At 42.9% G+C, this 16,407-nt stretch overlaps 1 protein-coding gene across 3 annotated transcripts in view; it reads right to left on the bottom strand.

Moving 5' to 3' along the window:
• LOC132836736 (galectin-4-like) overlaps positions 1-16,013 on the bottom strand; it is a 30,768-nt gene extending 14,755 nt beyond the window's left edge. Inside the window, exons 1-5 of one of the 3 annotated variants that reach the window (XM_060856162.1) lie at positions 15,955-16,013; positions 14,823-14,911; positions 3,966-4,173; positions 2,953-3,072; positions 689-739 (exon numbers count right to left, since the gene is read on the bottom strand). In XM_060856162.1, coding sequence (XP_060712145.1) covers positions 689-739; positions 2,953-3,072; positions 3,966-4,173; positions 14,823-14,863 — 420 coding nt within the window. In that variant the 5' untranslated portion in view covers positions 14,864-14,911; positions 15,955-16,013. The other 2 variants (XM_060856160.1, XM_060856161.1) reach the window with 2 other exon arrangements.
• Positions 16,014-16,407: the final 394 nt, after the last annotated feature.

Raw genomic sequence — 16,407 nt, 5'->3', positions numbered from 1 at the left:
TATTGCACAGTTCAGCCCCTAAAGGATGGACAGAATGCGCAAAACTCCCACATACAAGATGGGAAAGGAACACAGAGCTCCCCCTACAGGATGGGGGAAGAGTTTTCCAAGCCCCCAACAGAATGAGACTTACATTCTTTGCCCTATGATCCCCATATTTCCCTTTTACAAAGCCTTCTTTGAACAGTTTTGATTTATAATTCACTTAAGTTAATCACAACGTTTAAGGAAAGATAAGAAGAAAATACAAATGATAAAGTTATTCTGACGACTGAAGCACATTCACCAAGACTAAACCCAATTCCTCATTTACCACGACATCCTAATACACATCTCGTAGTCATAGCATCATAGACTCTTACAGCAAGGAAACAGACCTTTCGGTCCAACCAGTCTATGCCGAACATAATCCAAAACTAAACTAGTCCCACCTACCTGCTCCTGGCCCATATCCCTCCAAATCTTTCCTATTCATGTACTCATCCAAATGTCTTTTAAACATAATTGTACTCACATCCACCACTTTCTCAGGAAGTTCATTCCACATGCAAATTACTCTCTATGCACGGCAGATCCAGAGAGGCATTCACAAAGGGAATTGACAAACCTGACACTATTGCAATGCTGAGTTAACTCACGTCAATCACTTGGCAAAAACAATGAAAAGATGCAAAACAAGCAGACTTACATTGAAAGCTTGAATTGGAGTGTAAGCAGGAGGAGCATAAGGTGGAGGAACCTGAAAATACATTGAGGATCAGAGAACAGGAATTAGGGATGGTCAAAATAGTATGCCAACAACAGAACAACATGAAATGCTTGCGTTTATAGTGTGCCTTTGACATTATAAAACATTTATAACAAGCCAAGCAATGAAATACTAGAAATAAAAACAGAAAATGCTGGAGATTCTCAGCAGATCTAGCAGGACCTGTGGAGAGCGTTAACATTAACCCGAGAATGACTCTTGTTCAAAACTGTTTTGAAACATTACCACTGTATCTCTCTCCACTGATGCTGTCAGACCTGCTCAGTTTCTCCAGCATTTCCTGGTCCTTTTTCAATACAGATCTCCAGCATTCACAATATTTTGCTTTCATGAAGAACCCATTAGGATAAGGGCATTGTCAAAGAGGCAGGCTTTACAGAGTGTGGCACGGGCAGTTGGAGAAGGGCAATAAATGCTGGCTTAGCTAGCAATGTCTGCATCATGTGAGAACCCTCATTCTATGCACAGGAAGAGGGATGAGCTAGAGATATGGAGAAGGCTTGGGAGAGAACTCCAAAGCTTCAGATGCAAACAGTGGAAAGTTCACGCATCAAATGTGAAAAAACTATAATTGGGATAAGCAAGATGCAAAAATATGGAGATGTACAGTTATCTCGCAGGGTTGCAGGACTCAATAAGAGATAGAGGGATGAAGCCATAGAAGGATTTAAAAGAAAGAGATGGGAATTCTAAACTTGCAAGACCAGGACCCAATGTAGGTCAGAAAGCATGGGGGTCTGGATGAATGGGGACACGAGTGATCAAGGACCCAGGCATTGGAGAGCAGGATATGGCCGATTTTGTGGTCAGTGGGTGGGAATTCCAGAGCTTTGGGACTTGATGACTGAGTGTATGAATACCAATGGCAGACATAGGAAATGTAAATGTGCAAGAGACTCGAGTTGGAGGAATGTACAGATCTCAGAGAGTCATAGAGCTTGAGCAGGTTACAAAGATAGCAAAGGAAAAGATTATAAAGGGATTGAAACGCACGATGAGAATTTTAAAAATAAAGTCACTCAGTCACGAATGGCCACAATTGTTCAGCGAACAAAGGGATGTTTGATGATCAGAACTTTGTGCAGGCCAAAGAGCAAGAACCTGGAAGGAAAGTGTCATATCCTGAAATTTCACAACAGTTAAATCAGAAATAGGAAGCTAAACTTGCATTTGGCCACATTCTTGGTCAGAACCAGAAAACAGAAAATAATTTTCCATTAGGGGAAAGGGCAGGAAAGTGAATGTGAGGAGTGTCAGATCAGCCATGATCTTACTGAATGGTGGACTGGGCTCAAGGAGCCAAATGGCCTCCTCTTGTTCCCATTTCTTATGGTCTTAAGATCTATTCAGTTCAAAACTGTGTTTGAAATATGAACACTGTTCCTCTTCCCACAGATCCTGATAGACCTGCCGAGTTTCTTCTGCACTTTTTTCTAATTGAAAATGTTTTGTTTCTTTTTAAAGTCTTCTTGAATTTTCTGCACTTGTTTTGCTCCTCATTACTCCCCCACTAGAAAGAAAGGGAACCTTCCTCCCATATCCGCAGCTCCATTAAGTCTTCTTCAGTGTCATTTTGAAGCAGGTTTCTAAAAGGTGCCCAAGAAAGGTGACATTTCCTTTCCCAGATCCCATGGGCAATCAATAATTTCCACTTGGCTCGTCCGCACTGATGCAGGTGACAAGATTATTATGCATAAGGAAGGCCATTGCAACTTCTCCATCCAATGAATGCCTATAGTGCTGTCACTGCAACATCCAATAACTTTTAAATCCAGTCCAACTGATGACTGCTCATAGTTTAGTTTATAAGAAGATGTATCTAATTTAATCCACATTATTCCATACTTTAGCCTATTCGGGCAAAGCTGTCAACAAACATGTAAGAATCCACTACTAATTATGGGCATGTCTTGGGCAGTGGTAGAGAAATTGAGTCTAAGGCTTTGAGGCTCCAGTAGGCCTCAGAAACTAATGAGTGAAATTGAAATAGATTGGAAGACCATCATGGAAATGAAAGTCATCCTTCAAATTTATACGAGTCTTGTGGAATAGTTACAAAGATTTTCAAACAAGTTTTAATCAGTAGCTCAGTTAGGGCTAGAACTCAAAATGCAGCTTCAACTAAATTACCCTCTGCCTCCCTGTCCTCTCTTGCACTTGTCAAATGCCAACAAGCTACTTACATTTGGGTTTCTGAAGGTGAGGGTATTCACATGGACATCTCCAGAAATTGAGAGTGTGTCCACTCTATTGTAGGAAATCCTGTGAGAATACTCAAGGAAATGAGAACCATTCACAGATACCTTTGTAAGAGAGAAAACATGCACGTTACTTATTAAATTTCAGGCTCTCTCTCATCTCCTCCATGGTGTTACTCAGTGTTAACAGAAAGTAAACAGAATGAAAAGTTTGTTCTATGTGAACTCCAACCTACTTTACTTCATCTCACCCTAGCAACATGTCCTTAGCAACATGTCCTTCTTGTCCTTTCTCCCTCATATGGTTATATATTTCTTGTTATTCACCTCAACTACCCACTGTGGCAACACGTGCTATTTTCTCACCACAGTGCAAAGAAGTTTATCTTGAATTTTTCATGAGACTTATTAATCTCACCTTCTCCTGCTTCCTTACAAGAGTTAATTCCCAAGATTCAAGACTGAAGTTAAATCCTGCAGGTTTCAGGATAAGTATCGATTCTATCTGACAGATACTGTTTATCCAGCCTGACGCAACAGTATAATCTCTTTATCCAGGGCCTTCCCAAACTTGTTTTGCCCGAGCTTCAGGTGGCCAATTCCATTGGGACACATTCATGGGGCATTTTTGTCACATGACCCTCATAACATTGCACCCCTGCCCTCACACTCCTACTGGTCACCTGACTTGTCTATCCTCAAAAACCCCTCTCTGATCTTCCAGTTACTTTATTGCTTGTCATCTTTTTTTTCTAGTTAGTTTGCTCACTGCTTTTGTCCAGGAGATTAGACCAGGCCATTCCTACAGGGTTGGCAACCTTGCATTGCATTCTCTATAATGTTGGAACACAAAACAGCTTCAAGGAGTCCAAATTGGGATCTGGCTCTCTGGTCACCTAAATATTGAGTTTCAGTCATATTGGCCAGGCAGCCACTTACAGAATAAAGTAAGATAATTAGACCATTTTTCCATGGAGTCAGTAAGTCTTTTCTCATACCTGAAAACAGTAACTACGCACGTGGAAGATCAGTTCAAAGTAAGAGCCAGTGGGGATAGGTGTCTGAGGCTTCCTCTCTTCTGTTCCCCAACGCTCACGCTCCAATGTGTTGCAAACCACAGTCCCCTCATCATAACGTATGTTGAAGTGAAAGGCAATATCAGAACGTGGCTTCACAATGCTGCCACACTGGAAATCCACTGCAAACCTATGAGGCAAAAAGACAGATGCAGATGCAGTCATGCTGCTCCCAATGTGGTTCCCAGTGTTCTGGGAATGGTGACAGTCACTGCTACAGCACATTACGCATAAGGTATCCCTGAAACTGATTATTATCAAAAGACAAGGATGGGATAGTAGCAGTGGTGGTGGCTGGGGGCAGGGGGAGGATCACAGAGTCTTCTAAAATAGAAACAGGCCCTTCAACCCACTGTGTCTATGCTGACCAACAAATGGTAAAATATACTGGATTGCCCATTTATCTGTTATGCCCTAGTATTTTAAGTGTTCATCCAGATGCATAGAGTCATATCGACGTACAGCATGGAAACACCCTTCGGTCCAACCCGTCCTTTGATCCTCTGTAATTCCTATCCACCTGCCATTCATTATGTATATCCTTCGTTTATTAGACCTTGCACTTATCGGGATTAAAATCAACCTGTCATTGCTCTGCCCAGTTACCAGCTGAACAATATCTGTCCATAGCCTGACACCATTTTGTTCACTATTGACAACACCGCCAACTTTTCTGTAACCTGCAACCTTGGAAATGATACCTTCTACATTCGCATCTGAGTTGTTCATGTACATAACAAACAGCTAGACCCCCAGCACCGATCTCGGGGGTACAGCTTGGGAGTGTGCTATTATCTCAAGGTGAGCAGGGGGATGATGCACAATGGTTTCCAATAATTTAAAATACAGGGGAAATCCTGAGAGTATGCTATCAACTGTATAGTGTTTCCTCTGGGAGTGTCCTAATATTTGAAGTGTGCTATCTGGGAGAGTGCTATGATTTGAAAGGGAAGTTCACTGAGAGTGTCCTATTCCTTGATAAAGATTCCTAAGGAACATGCTATAGTTTGAATGTGGAAGAGGATTCCTGAGATCAGACTGATGATGTGGGGTTGGAGAAAGGACTCCGGGTTACTATTTGGAATGAGGTGCCTGGTAGTCAGTGTTGTTTGTGTGGGGAAAGCAAATATGTTGAAGTGTGGCATGATCTGAACAGGGCTCATGGGAGCATGTAATGGGACTCACCAGTTTAAACAAGACAATAAGTAACATTTATAAGAACATAGCATCAAGAGTAGGCCATTTAGTCCCACAAGCCTGGTCCACCATTCAATAAGGTTATGGCTGATCTGTGACCTAACTCCATATGCCTGTCTTGAGCCAACATTCCTTGACAGCATTGCTTAGTAAAAATTTGTCTACCTGAGATTTAAATTTAACAATTGGATTAGAATTACCCATTGATTGAGGAAAAGATTTCCAAACATCAACTACTCTTTGCATGTAGAACAGCTTTTGAACATCTCGCCTGAATGGCCTGACCCTAATTCTTAGATAATGCTCCTGGTTCTGTCACACAAGTGAAAGGCAATGGCCATCTCCAATAAGGGAGAATCTAACTACCACCCTGTGACACTCAATAGCATTATCATCTCTAAATTTCCCGCAATCAACATCCTGGAAGTTACCATTGACCAGAAATTGAACTAGACTAACCATATAAATACAATGGTAGGTCAGGGACTGTGAATTCAGCAGCAAATCCTGCATTTGACTCCCACTGTCTGCCTACCATCTACACGTTGTGTGATGGAATACTCCCTACTTGCCTAGATGAGTGCAGCTCCAACAACATTCAAGAAACTGCACACCATCAAGGACAAATCAATTCATTTGACATACGTTCACAAAAGCCCCTCCGTCCCTAGCACTCAGTAGCCATCTACAAGATAAACTTCAGAAATTCATCACAGATCCTAAAACAGCACTTTCCAAACCCATGAAAAACCAGGACAGCAAATATAACACTCCAACTACAAGATCCCCTCCAAGAAACTCACCATCCTCATTTGGAAATATATCACTGTTACTTCAGTGTCACTGGGGACAAAATCCTGGAACTCTATCCTTAATGATATTGTTAGTTTACCTGCACATGGACTGCCATGATTCAAGAATGTAGCTCATCACCACTTCCTCAAGGGTAACTATGGGCAGAAGATAAATGCCGGCCAGCCAGGATGCACACATCAGACGAGTGGATCAAAGAAGAGGAGGAGACGTAGGCATATGGCTTATCAAGTCTGCTCTGCTATTGAACGGGATTATGGCTGATCTTATCATTGTCAAATTCATTTTCTTGCCTTTCCTCTCTCAAGATTTCAGAACTCCAATAACAGGCTTTGGAGACCGAACAGTGGCTGGCGTCATTGTGGTGTACCCATGAGAAGAGAACTATGTGGTTCGTGTAGTTAGAGTACTGGTCACACCACAGGGTTGGGGGCAGGCAGGCAGTTTGGGAATGAGTGACCACCAGGCAGTCAAAGAGGTATATTCTTTAAAGAGTTCCCCAAAAGGGACAGGTAGGTAAACTTACTAGATCTCACTGGACAAAGGAAATGATAGAGAGTAAGCTAAAGAATACATGTCATGTAAAAAATACAGTTGAGCCAAGAGTGATAAGAAGGTTAAGAGGGAGGTGATGAAACAAATCAGAGTAGCAATGCAGGGTTATGAGAAAAGACTAACAACTAAGATAAAAGAAAATACCAATGTCATAAACCAACATTTTAATAGTCAAGGAGTGATAAAAATAGGGCCAAACAGAGGCCAAAAGTGCGATTTATACATGGAGGCAGGGTTTATGGCTGAGGTTTAAATGAATATTTTGCTTAAAATTAATTCATGGGATGTAGGCTTCGCTGACCTAGGTCAACAATCATTGCCCATTCTGAATGCTGTGGTGAGCTGCCTTCTTGAACCACTGCAGTCCACTTGGTTCAAGTGGACACATGACATCATGAGGGAGGGAATTTCAGGAATTTGACCCAGTGACAGTGAAGAAATGGTGACACATTTCCAAGTGAGGATGGTGAGTGACTTGGACGGAAACTTGCTGCAGGGGGGAGTATTCCCATATTTCTGCTGCTCTTGTCCTTCTACATGATAGTGATCACAGGCTTAGAATGCCCGTAATTGGTGAATTTCTGCATGCATCTTGTAGATGGTACACACTGCTGCTAATGTGTGTTGGTGGTAGAGGAAGTGAACGTTTGTGGATATGGTGCCAATCAAGTGGCTGCTTATCTTGGGTGGTTTCAAGTATCTTGAGTGTTTTTGGAGCTGCACTGACCCAGTCAAATGGCAGTATTTGTAGCTGGGAGTCAGGCTTTGGGAGTCAGGAAATGAATTGCTTATGGCAGGACTCCCAGCCTATGATTTCCTCTTGTTACCATTGAATTAATATGGCTAGTCAAGTTCAGGTTCTGGTCAATGGTAACCCCCCAGGATGTTGATAAGGGAGGAATTCAGTAATAGTAATGCTATTAAATGTCAAGAAGCAATGGTTAAATTCTCTCATAGGAAATAGTCATTCCCTGCCATTTGTCTGCTCAAGCCTCAATGTTGTCCAGGACTTGTTGTATTTTTCCATGGACTGCTTCATTTGTGAATGGTGCTGAATATTGCACAATCATCAGTGAACATCCACTCCTGACCTTATGATAAAGGAAAGGTTATTGATTAAGCAGCTGTAGATGGTTGAGCATAGGACAGTATTCTGAGGAAATCCTGCAGAACTGACCTGGCCTTGAGATAACGAACTTCCGAAAAGAACAAATAAATCTTTTGTGCCAGAAACGACTCCAACCAGCAGAGAGGTCTCCCCTCCACATCGCGATTGCCATTGACTCTAGTTTGCAAGGTCTATTTAATGTCATCCTCAGGCAAATGCTACCTTCATGTCAAGGGCAGTCATTCACAACTCACCTACCAAGTTTAGCATTTTTTCACATCATATAGAGTGAACTGAATTGTATAATGCGTGGGAATCACAGAAGGAGGCCAAGATAGATCATCCACTCAACACATCTGGCTGGAGATTGTTACAAATGCTTCAGAAATATCTTTTGCACTGATGTGCTGGGCTCCCCATCATTGTGGAGCCTTCTCCTCCAGTGAGTTATTTAATTGTCCACCACCATTCACAACTGGATATAGCAGAACTATAGAGCTTAGGTCTGATCTGTTGATTTAGGAATTATTTAGTCTTGACTGTCTATTGCTGCTTATTAGTCCTGGTTGTAGCTTCACCAGGTTGACATCTCACTGTTAGCTCATCCTAGTACTGCTTCTGCCATGTCATTCTCCCTCTTCATTCATCCAGGGTTGATCCCCTGGCTTGAGGGTAATGATAGAGCGGGGGATATGCCAGGCCACAAGGTTGCAGATTCATGTTAGAGTACCATTCTGTTCCTATTGATTGCCCAAAGGGCTTCACAGATACAAAGTCTTGAATTGCTAGATTTGTTTGAAGTCTATCCCATGGAACACAGTAGTAGTGCCGAGGAACATGATGGAAAGAACCCTCAATGTAAAGTTGAGTCTTTGTGTGCAGTGATCACTGCTCGTCATGCTGTTCTGTACAGAAACACCTGCAGCAGGCAGCTTGGTGAGGATGTGGTCAGAGCTGAAAATGTTTAGATTAGATTAGATTTACAGTGTGGAAACAGGCCCTTCGGCCCAACAAGTCCACACCGACCCGCCGAAGCGCAACCCACCCATACCCCTACATATACCCCTTACCTAACACTACGGGCAATTTAGCACGACCAATTCACCTGACCCGCACATCTTTGGACTGTGGGAGGAAACCGGAGCACCCGGAGGAAACCCACGCAGACACGGGGAGAATGTGCAAACTCCACACAGTCAGTCGCCTGAGGCGGGAATTGAACCCAGGTCCCTGGCGCTGTGAGGCAGCAGTGCTAACCACTGTGCCACCGTGCCGCCCCTGTGTTGCTGGTTAAAGCACAGCAGGTCAGGCAGCATCCAAGGAACAGGAAATTCGACGTTTCGGGCCAGAGCCCTTCATCAGGAATGAGGAGAGTGTGCCAGGCAGGCTACCCCAACTCAGGAATTCCTTGGATGCTGCCTGACCTGCTGTGCTTTAACCAGCAACACATTTTCAGCTCTGATCTCCAGCATCTGCAGACCTCACCTTTTACTCGAGGATGTGGTCAGGTTTGTTTTTCTCTCTATCCAGTTTCCTTAACACCTGCCACAGACCCAATTAAGCAGCTACGTCCTTTAAGAGTCAACCAACGCAGTCAGTAATGCTACTGCTGAGCCACTCGTGGCAATTAGACTAAAGTGAGGGCTGCAAATGCTGGAGATTAGAATCAAGAGTGTGGTGCTGGAAAAGCACATCAGGTCAGGAAGCATCTGAGGAACAGGAGAATCAACGATTGGTGCTTTTGCCCGAAACGTTGATTTTCCTGCTCCTCAGATGCTGCCATGCATGCAGATTGTCATTCAGATCTCCCACTTAGAGTCCATTCTGCATCCTTGCCACCCTCGGTGCTTCCTCCAATTGATGTTCAATATGAAAGAGCACAGATTCATCAGCCAAAGGAGTGTGGTATGTGGTAAATATTTCATTGTCCATGTTTGACCTGGTGCCATGAGACTTCATAGTCTGCAGTCAATGTTGAGGAGTCCCAGGTTAACTCCCTGCTGACCATATAATACAGTGCCAGTCGGGCAGGACATATACAGCAATGGTGATCGTGTTGATTGGAAATGGTTTGTAATGTATAAATCTGTGAGTATGACGATAAAGATATTGCTTAACTTGTCTGAGAGTTAAGCAACATCTTTATAGTCCTAATTTTGGTAATGGCCTTAGACATGAGGAAGGAGGACTTTTCCGGGTCAACTTTGCAGCTCTGAGCTCGTCAATTGCTATTTCTGATGCCTAGCTCCAGAGGGAGGTAAGTGTGCTATTTTCTTGAAGAAGATCCTTCGAAGCGAAAGACTTCCATTTGCACTTTCTAATGTTGATGTCTTTTTTCTAATTTAGATTGTGTTTTTTCCATAGATTATTGAGGGAGGTGAAATATCCACTTTGGGAATTTACTTTTGCATTTTACTTCAACTGGCAAATTTGGAAGTGAATGCTTGTTGGCTCCAAACAGTGGGATACACTGGGTTCAAGTCTGCAACTGACCCCAGGGAAATGAAATATCTGTTATTTACCAGTGGAACTTTTGCATCCAGAATCGTGATCACAACAAATTTTGGCATTATTATCAGGAAATGATAAATTCCATTTCAATTTCCCATCTCCTCCCGTATGCATCTGAATCCATTAAGCTGCTGCACAATGTAATTTCATAATGGATTGTTTGAGTAGCTCAAGCAGTTTGAGGAAGTGCAAAGGTTTCCTTTGGTAATACACACAAATTAAATTATTGGGAGATTAGTGACAGCAGAGTGACTAGGAATGGGAACTGAATATCCAAGGAATTTAGTTTTTAGGAAGAACAAACAAAAAAGTAAAGGAGGCAGGGTTGAAGAGAAAATTGATGTAACAATGAGGGAAGATATTAGTTCTAGCGAATGGGTATAACACCAAGGGGCAAAAAAATCCCATAGTGGGGATTGTACACAGACCACAAACTGTCGTGGTAATGTTGGAGAAAGCATTAAACATGAAATTAGGGCCCCAGCAATGGAGATACAGCAGAAATTTGGGCGACATTACTCTGTATTTAGATTGGATAGGTCAAATCAGTAACAATTCCATAGAGGAGGAATTCCTGGAGGATGTATGGGATGGTTTTCCGGATCAATATATCAAGGTACCAACTTGATAGGTCATCCTAAACTGGATATAAGCTCATCTTGGAAGGGTATAATTAGCAATCTAACTCTATGAGTTCCTTAGTGGACAAATTGAGAATGTGGTGCTGGAAAAGCATAGTAGGTCAGGCAGCAACCGAGGAGCAGGAGAATTGACATTTCAGTAGGCTTTCCCGATGAAGGACTCTTGCCTGAAACATCGATTTTCCTGCTCCTCGGATGCTGCCTGACCTGCTGTGCTTTTCCAGCACCACACTTTCCACTCTGATCTCCAGCATCTGCAGTCCTCAGTTTCTCCCCTTTGGAGGACAGAGACATAGATAGAATTCTTCGTTAAGATAGGGAGTGACATAGTTAATTCTGAGACTAGGGTCTTTAATCTGAATAAAGCAACTACAAAAATATGAGGCATGAGCTGGTTATGCTAAATTGGTACATACTATTTTAACGAGATGACTAGGTTGGCAATGGCCAACATCTAAAGAGCATATGGAGGAACTGCAGCAATTGTTCTTTCCTGAAAACAACCAATGCTGGAGATCATAGCGGGTCAGACAGCATCCACGAAGAAGTTATTCTTTCCTGATGGGCACAAAAATATAATGGGAAAGGTGGCCCAACCATGGCTATCAAGGGAAATTAAGGACATCATTCGTTCCAGGGAAGGTTGTAGAAATTTCTCCCAAAAAAACAGGAGATTTGAGGATTAGGAGAAGGTCAAAGGGATTAACTAAGAGGGGGAAAATAGTACAAGAGTAAGCTTGCAGGGAACATCATAACTGATTGTAAGCACTTCTACTAACATGAAGAGAAAAAGTTTAGGAGGCAAATGTAGAGCCTTTCCAATCAAAAATAGATTACGTTAAAATGGGGAACAACTAGATGTCAGATCAATTAAATACATATTTTAATTCTATTTTCAAACAGGGGAACACAAATAACATCCCAAAGAATTAGGGAACAAAGGTTCTAATGTTTTTTAGGGAAATGGTGTTGCGGAAATGGTGGGTTTAAAGACTTAAGGGACCACCACTAGAAATAATGGATGCATTTGTGGAAGCTTTCAAGAGCCTATAGGCTCTGAAACAGTTCCTATGGATTAGAAGGTAGTTCATGTAACCCCACTATTTAAAAAGGGTGGTGAACAGAGAGCATGAATCATAGACCAGTTAGCCTGACATCAGTTGTGGAGAAAATAATGGAGTCAATGATCAAAGATTTAAAAACAGGGCACTTGGAAAATAGTACAAGATGAGATAGCATAGAATTAGAAAAAGGAAATCATAAATACGCTAGAATCTTTCAAGGATGTAACCAATTGGTCAGGGGCAGCCTTGGATTTCCAAAAGACTTTCAGTAAGGTCCCACATGAGCGACAAATGAGATGGTAAAAGAGCAATTGAGATGTAAAAGAGGTGTTAATGATAGGAGTGAGAAGGAGAAAATGGATCCGCGATGCTGAAAGCAAAGCCGACAAGATAAAAACAAGACATAATGCAGGTGCTTAGGTATGTTGGGGAGGCTTCTGATCAAAATGGAAAACACTGCTCATACTCTCAAGTTGTTGAACTTAATGTTGAGTTCTGAAGTCCTGTAAAGTACCTAAATGAAATATATGGGGCTGTTCTTCCACCTTGCACAGAGCTTCACTGGAACATTGCTGCAGGCCTAGGTAAGAAACGTTAGCATGAGAGCAAGATGGTGCACTGAAATGGCAAGGAAATGAAAGGTTGAGGGTCATTCTTATGGGCAGAGTAAAAGTATTCCACTAAACTGTTAGCCAGTCTGTGTTTGGTTTCACCAAAGTAGAGGAGACCGCATTGTGAGTAATAAATACAGTAGACTGGATTGAACGATGTACAACTGAAACACTGAAAATTCACCTAGAAGGTGTATTTGGGACGTTGGAAAGTGAGAAGGTAGGAAGTAAAAGGGCAATTGTTACATCTGTGATTGCATGGGTGGATGTCATGGAAGCATTTGGAGTGATAGAGCAGACTCAGGGTTTCATAGAGGAATAGTCTTTCTGGAACCCTGAGGAGAGAGGAAGATGTATTTGGTGGTGGTACCTTTTTGAGGTGGTGGTAATGGTGGAGGATGGTGTTTTGAATGTGAAAGCTGGTGGAATGGAAACTGTGGACAAGGGCAACCTTATTGTTGTTCTGGGAGGTGAGGGCAGAAGTCAAAGAAATGGGGTGACTCCGCTGAGGGTACTGTCAAGCTGGGGAAGATGCGGGAGGTGCTCAGTTCAGGAGGAAGAGGGACTTGTTGAAGCCACTTTGTGGAAGGTGGTAAGCTTTATGCAAAAGTGAATTTCAGATTCTTTCAGAGTTGCAAGAAGTATTGATTGCTCTTGAGTCACATGTATTTGTTGAGCAACTCAAGTGCAATAAAACATCACACTGATGCCTTGCAGCAGCAGTACGAATCACTATAGGAGCTCGGAATGAAGATGAACAAAAGATTGATCAAAGAAATTGGTTTTAAGAGGCATCTTCAAGAAAGACACAAATAGAGCGACAGTGAGCCTTAAAGAAGCAATTCCACAGACTCAGAGCTTGCAAGTTGAAGGCACAGCCACCAATGGTGCAATGACTAAAAACGAGGATGCTGAAGAGGCCAGGTCTCAAGGAGAGCAGAGATCTTGGAAGTTTGTGGAACTTAAAGAGATATTAGAGAAGAGTCAGGCAATAAAGAGATTTAATAGTCCTGATCAGATTTTTAAAATTGACATTGGATTTCAACATGACCCAATGTAGGACAGTGACAATAGAGTGATGGATAGACAGAATTTAACATGAGTTAGGACATGGGAAACAACATGACCTCAGGTTTACAGAGTTCAAAATGCAGGATGCCAGTCAGGACTGCGTTGGAGTAGTTGACTCTGGAAATAACAAAAACATGAATGAGGGTTTCGGCAGCAGATGAGCTGAAGCAGAGATTGACTCAAGTGTTGTTACAGGGAAATTGATGGTCTTAATGATGGTCAGTAGCTTATCTCAATCAAACAATGTTAATGTGTGTTCAACCTGGTTCAACCTCACCATTGTCAGGTTGAGGGTAGATTTAGTGGTTTGGAGTATGAGTGCTGCAGGAACCAAAAGTAGTGGCTTTTGCTTGTTCCTATATTTATTTGGAGAGAATATCTGTCCATCCAGAACTGGATATCAGAAAAATGCTGCAAACACCATGGGCCAAATAGCTTCCTTCTGTTTTTGGACAATTCTGTGAAATTAAGTGAATTTAAATATAGTTGGGGGTAATGGTTGGCAGAGAGATGATGGCAGAGATGTAGAGCTAAGTTGTCAGGTTGCATCTGAAGATAAATTCTGCACTTTCAGATCACGTCTCAAAGGAGTAGCATGTAGATGAGAAATAGAAGTGGACTTGGGATAGTCTTGGGGAACAGCAGGGGCAACAATGCAGGAGCAGGAAGATAAGCCATTGCAAGTGATTCTCTGCTTACGATCAGATGGAAAAGAATGGAATCAGGTGTGGTGAACCATTCCAAGTGCTTTGCAGAATTGATGATTACTCAGTCAGAGCCTCTGTCCCAAGACCTTAAAGTTGATATTACAGATCTGGAACCGAAAGCTTGGTTGAAGTGGTAAAGCATCTTAAGTAAAGACAGGTTTGAGGAGAGAACTCCTCCAAGGCATGGGAGCTGAAGGTTCAGTTACCAGTACTGGAGTGATGACAGTTGAGGATGGGAACAAAAACAGAACAGGACAAACAGTGAGACCTGGTTGTCTTACCTGTTGGTTAGAGTGGTGCTGGAAAAGCACAGCAGGTTAGGCAGCATCCGAGAAGCAGGAAAATCGATGTTTCAGGCAAAAGCCTTTCATCAGGAATCCTGCCCGAAACGTCGATTTTCCCGCTCCTCGGATGCGGGCTGACTTGCTGTGCTTTTCCAGCACCACTCTAATCTTGACTCTAATCTCTAACATCTGAAGTACCCACTTCCGCTTGTCTTACCTCTTGGCATGTCCTGGCACCTGCCCTTGAACGACAATCATCTTTCCATCTTGAAGTCCACCAAGGATAGTCCCAATGAAAGGGATAATCTGAAATAGAACAAGTAGAATACTCAAGACTCTATCTTACGCCATGTTGCTGTGGCTGCAAAATTTTTCTCTATTCATACAAAGCACCCCCTTGTCTCAGGCCGCCTGTACCTGTGGTACCTGTACCTGTACTGCTTCCTGTACCTCTCATGTCGTGTTGGTGATCCATCTGCTATCTCTGTCCTTCTGAGTTTATGAGTGTGGGGTTGAAAGGAGCTTGGCTGAGTTACTGCAGTTTACCTTATTGATTATCACTGCTCGACAAACGGTCCGCCCAGTCCTCGAATTATGAGACCCAATGTTTAACAAAGTTAAAAACAAAACTGAGGAACTTCTGCTATCACCAGGTCAACAGCATATCCCCATCCCCTCACTCACTTCCTCCCTTCTTTCCCTCCCACACCCTCCTTCACTCACTGTCCTTCACTCGCCCTCTCTTTCTCCCTCCACCTCTTCCTCACACTCTCCCTCATGCTCCCTTCTCTCCCTCACACCCTTATTCTCGCTATCCCACTCTCTCCCCTTCACTCTCTCTCAGTCCCTACTTTACTCAGTCCCTGTCATTCTTTCCCCATCACGCCCTCCCCTCTCATTATTTCCTCCATCAGTTTCTCGCTTCTCCCTCCTATCTTCCACCTCCTCACTGTCCCTCCCTCAGTCTTCACTCTCATCCACTCTCCTTCACTCGGTCCCTCCCGCTCTCATTCTCTTTATCTCATCGTCTATCACACACTTTCAACCCCCCGTGAATTCATTCTCTTCTTACTCATGAATTTAACACAACATTGCCGTTACTCGGAGGAAGCAATCAGCGGCGGACAGCTGGCGCTTTGGGCCTGTTGGTATTTGCGAGTGCTGGATGGGGATTGCGGGCACTGGGGCAGTTTGCAGCTACATACCGGGTTATAGATGGGCTGCTGTTCCATTCTGTCCTAATGCGAATCTCTGGCGCTAGTCCGTGTGCAATCCCCCAACTGCTACTGTCCCTCCCAAAAATACACTGTCGGGAAGTGAGTCGGCTCTCACACTGAAAGGAAACTTACATTTAGTTTCGATTTTCATTCGAAACGTGCTCCGCCGACCTCTCCCAATGCCTGTCAAAGTGACCTTTGAGTTCATTGTTTGCATTCACACTTGCCTTATTCTTGTTACTGGACAAGGCTAACGTCGTTTTCCTTTCAACAGAGGAGGCTAAGGGGAAGCTGATTGAAGTGAACAAAGTTGTGAAGGTGGTCAGAATAGATAAGTAGACCTTACCCCTTACAAAGCTAGAATCAACAGTGAGTACCCTACCCCCCCCCCACACACACACACCAACACCATGTTAATACCATGTATGAACATATATAACTATAAAATTACAGTCTCAACAAATAATAATTAAATATAGTAATACAAAATAACAGGGGAAAACAGCCCCACTCTTAAAGACAGAGATAAAATAAGATAAGGTAACCACCTCCCCCCACAACATTAACTAGACCTCCAGCCTATAT

This window comes from Hemiscyllium ocellatum, chromosome 47 (genome assembly GCF_020745735.1).
Source record: "Hemiscyllium ocellatum isolate sHemOce1 chromosome 47, sHemOce1.pat.X.cur, whole genome shotgun sequence".
Lineage (NCBI taxonomy): Eukaryota > Metazoa > Chordata > Chondrichthyes > Orectolobiformes > Hemiscylliidae > Hemiscyllium > Hemiscyllium ocellatum.
Note: the sequence above shows the minus strand (reverse complement) of the source record. Positions and strands in the feature narration are given on the sequence as shown.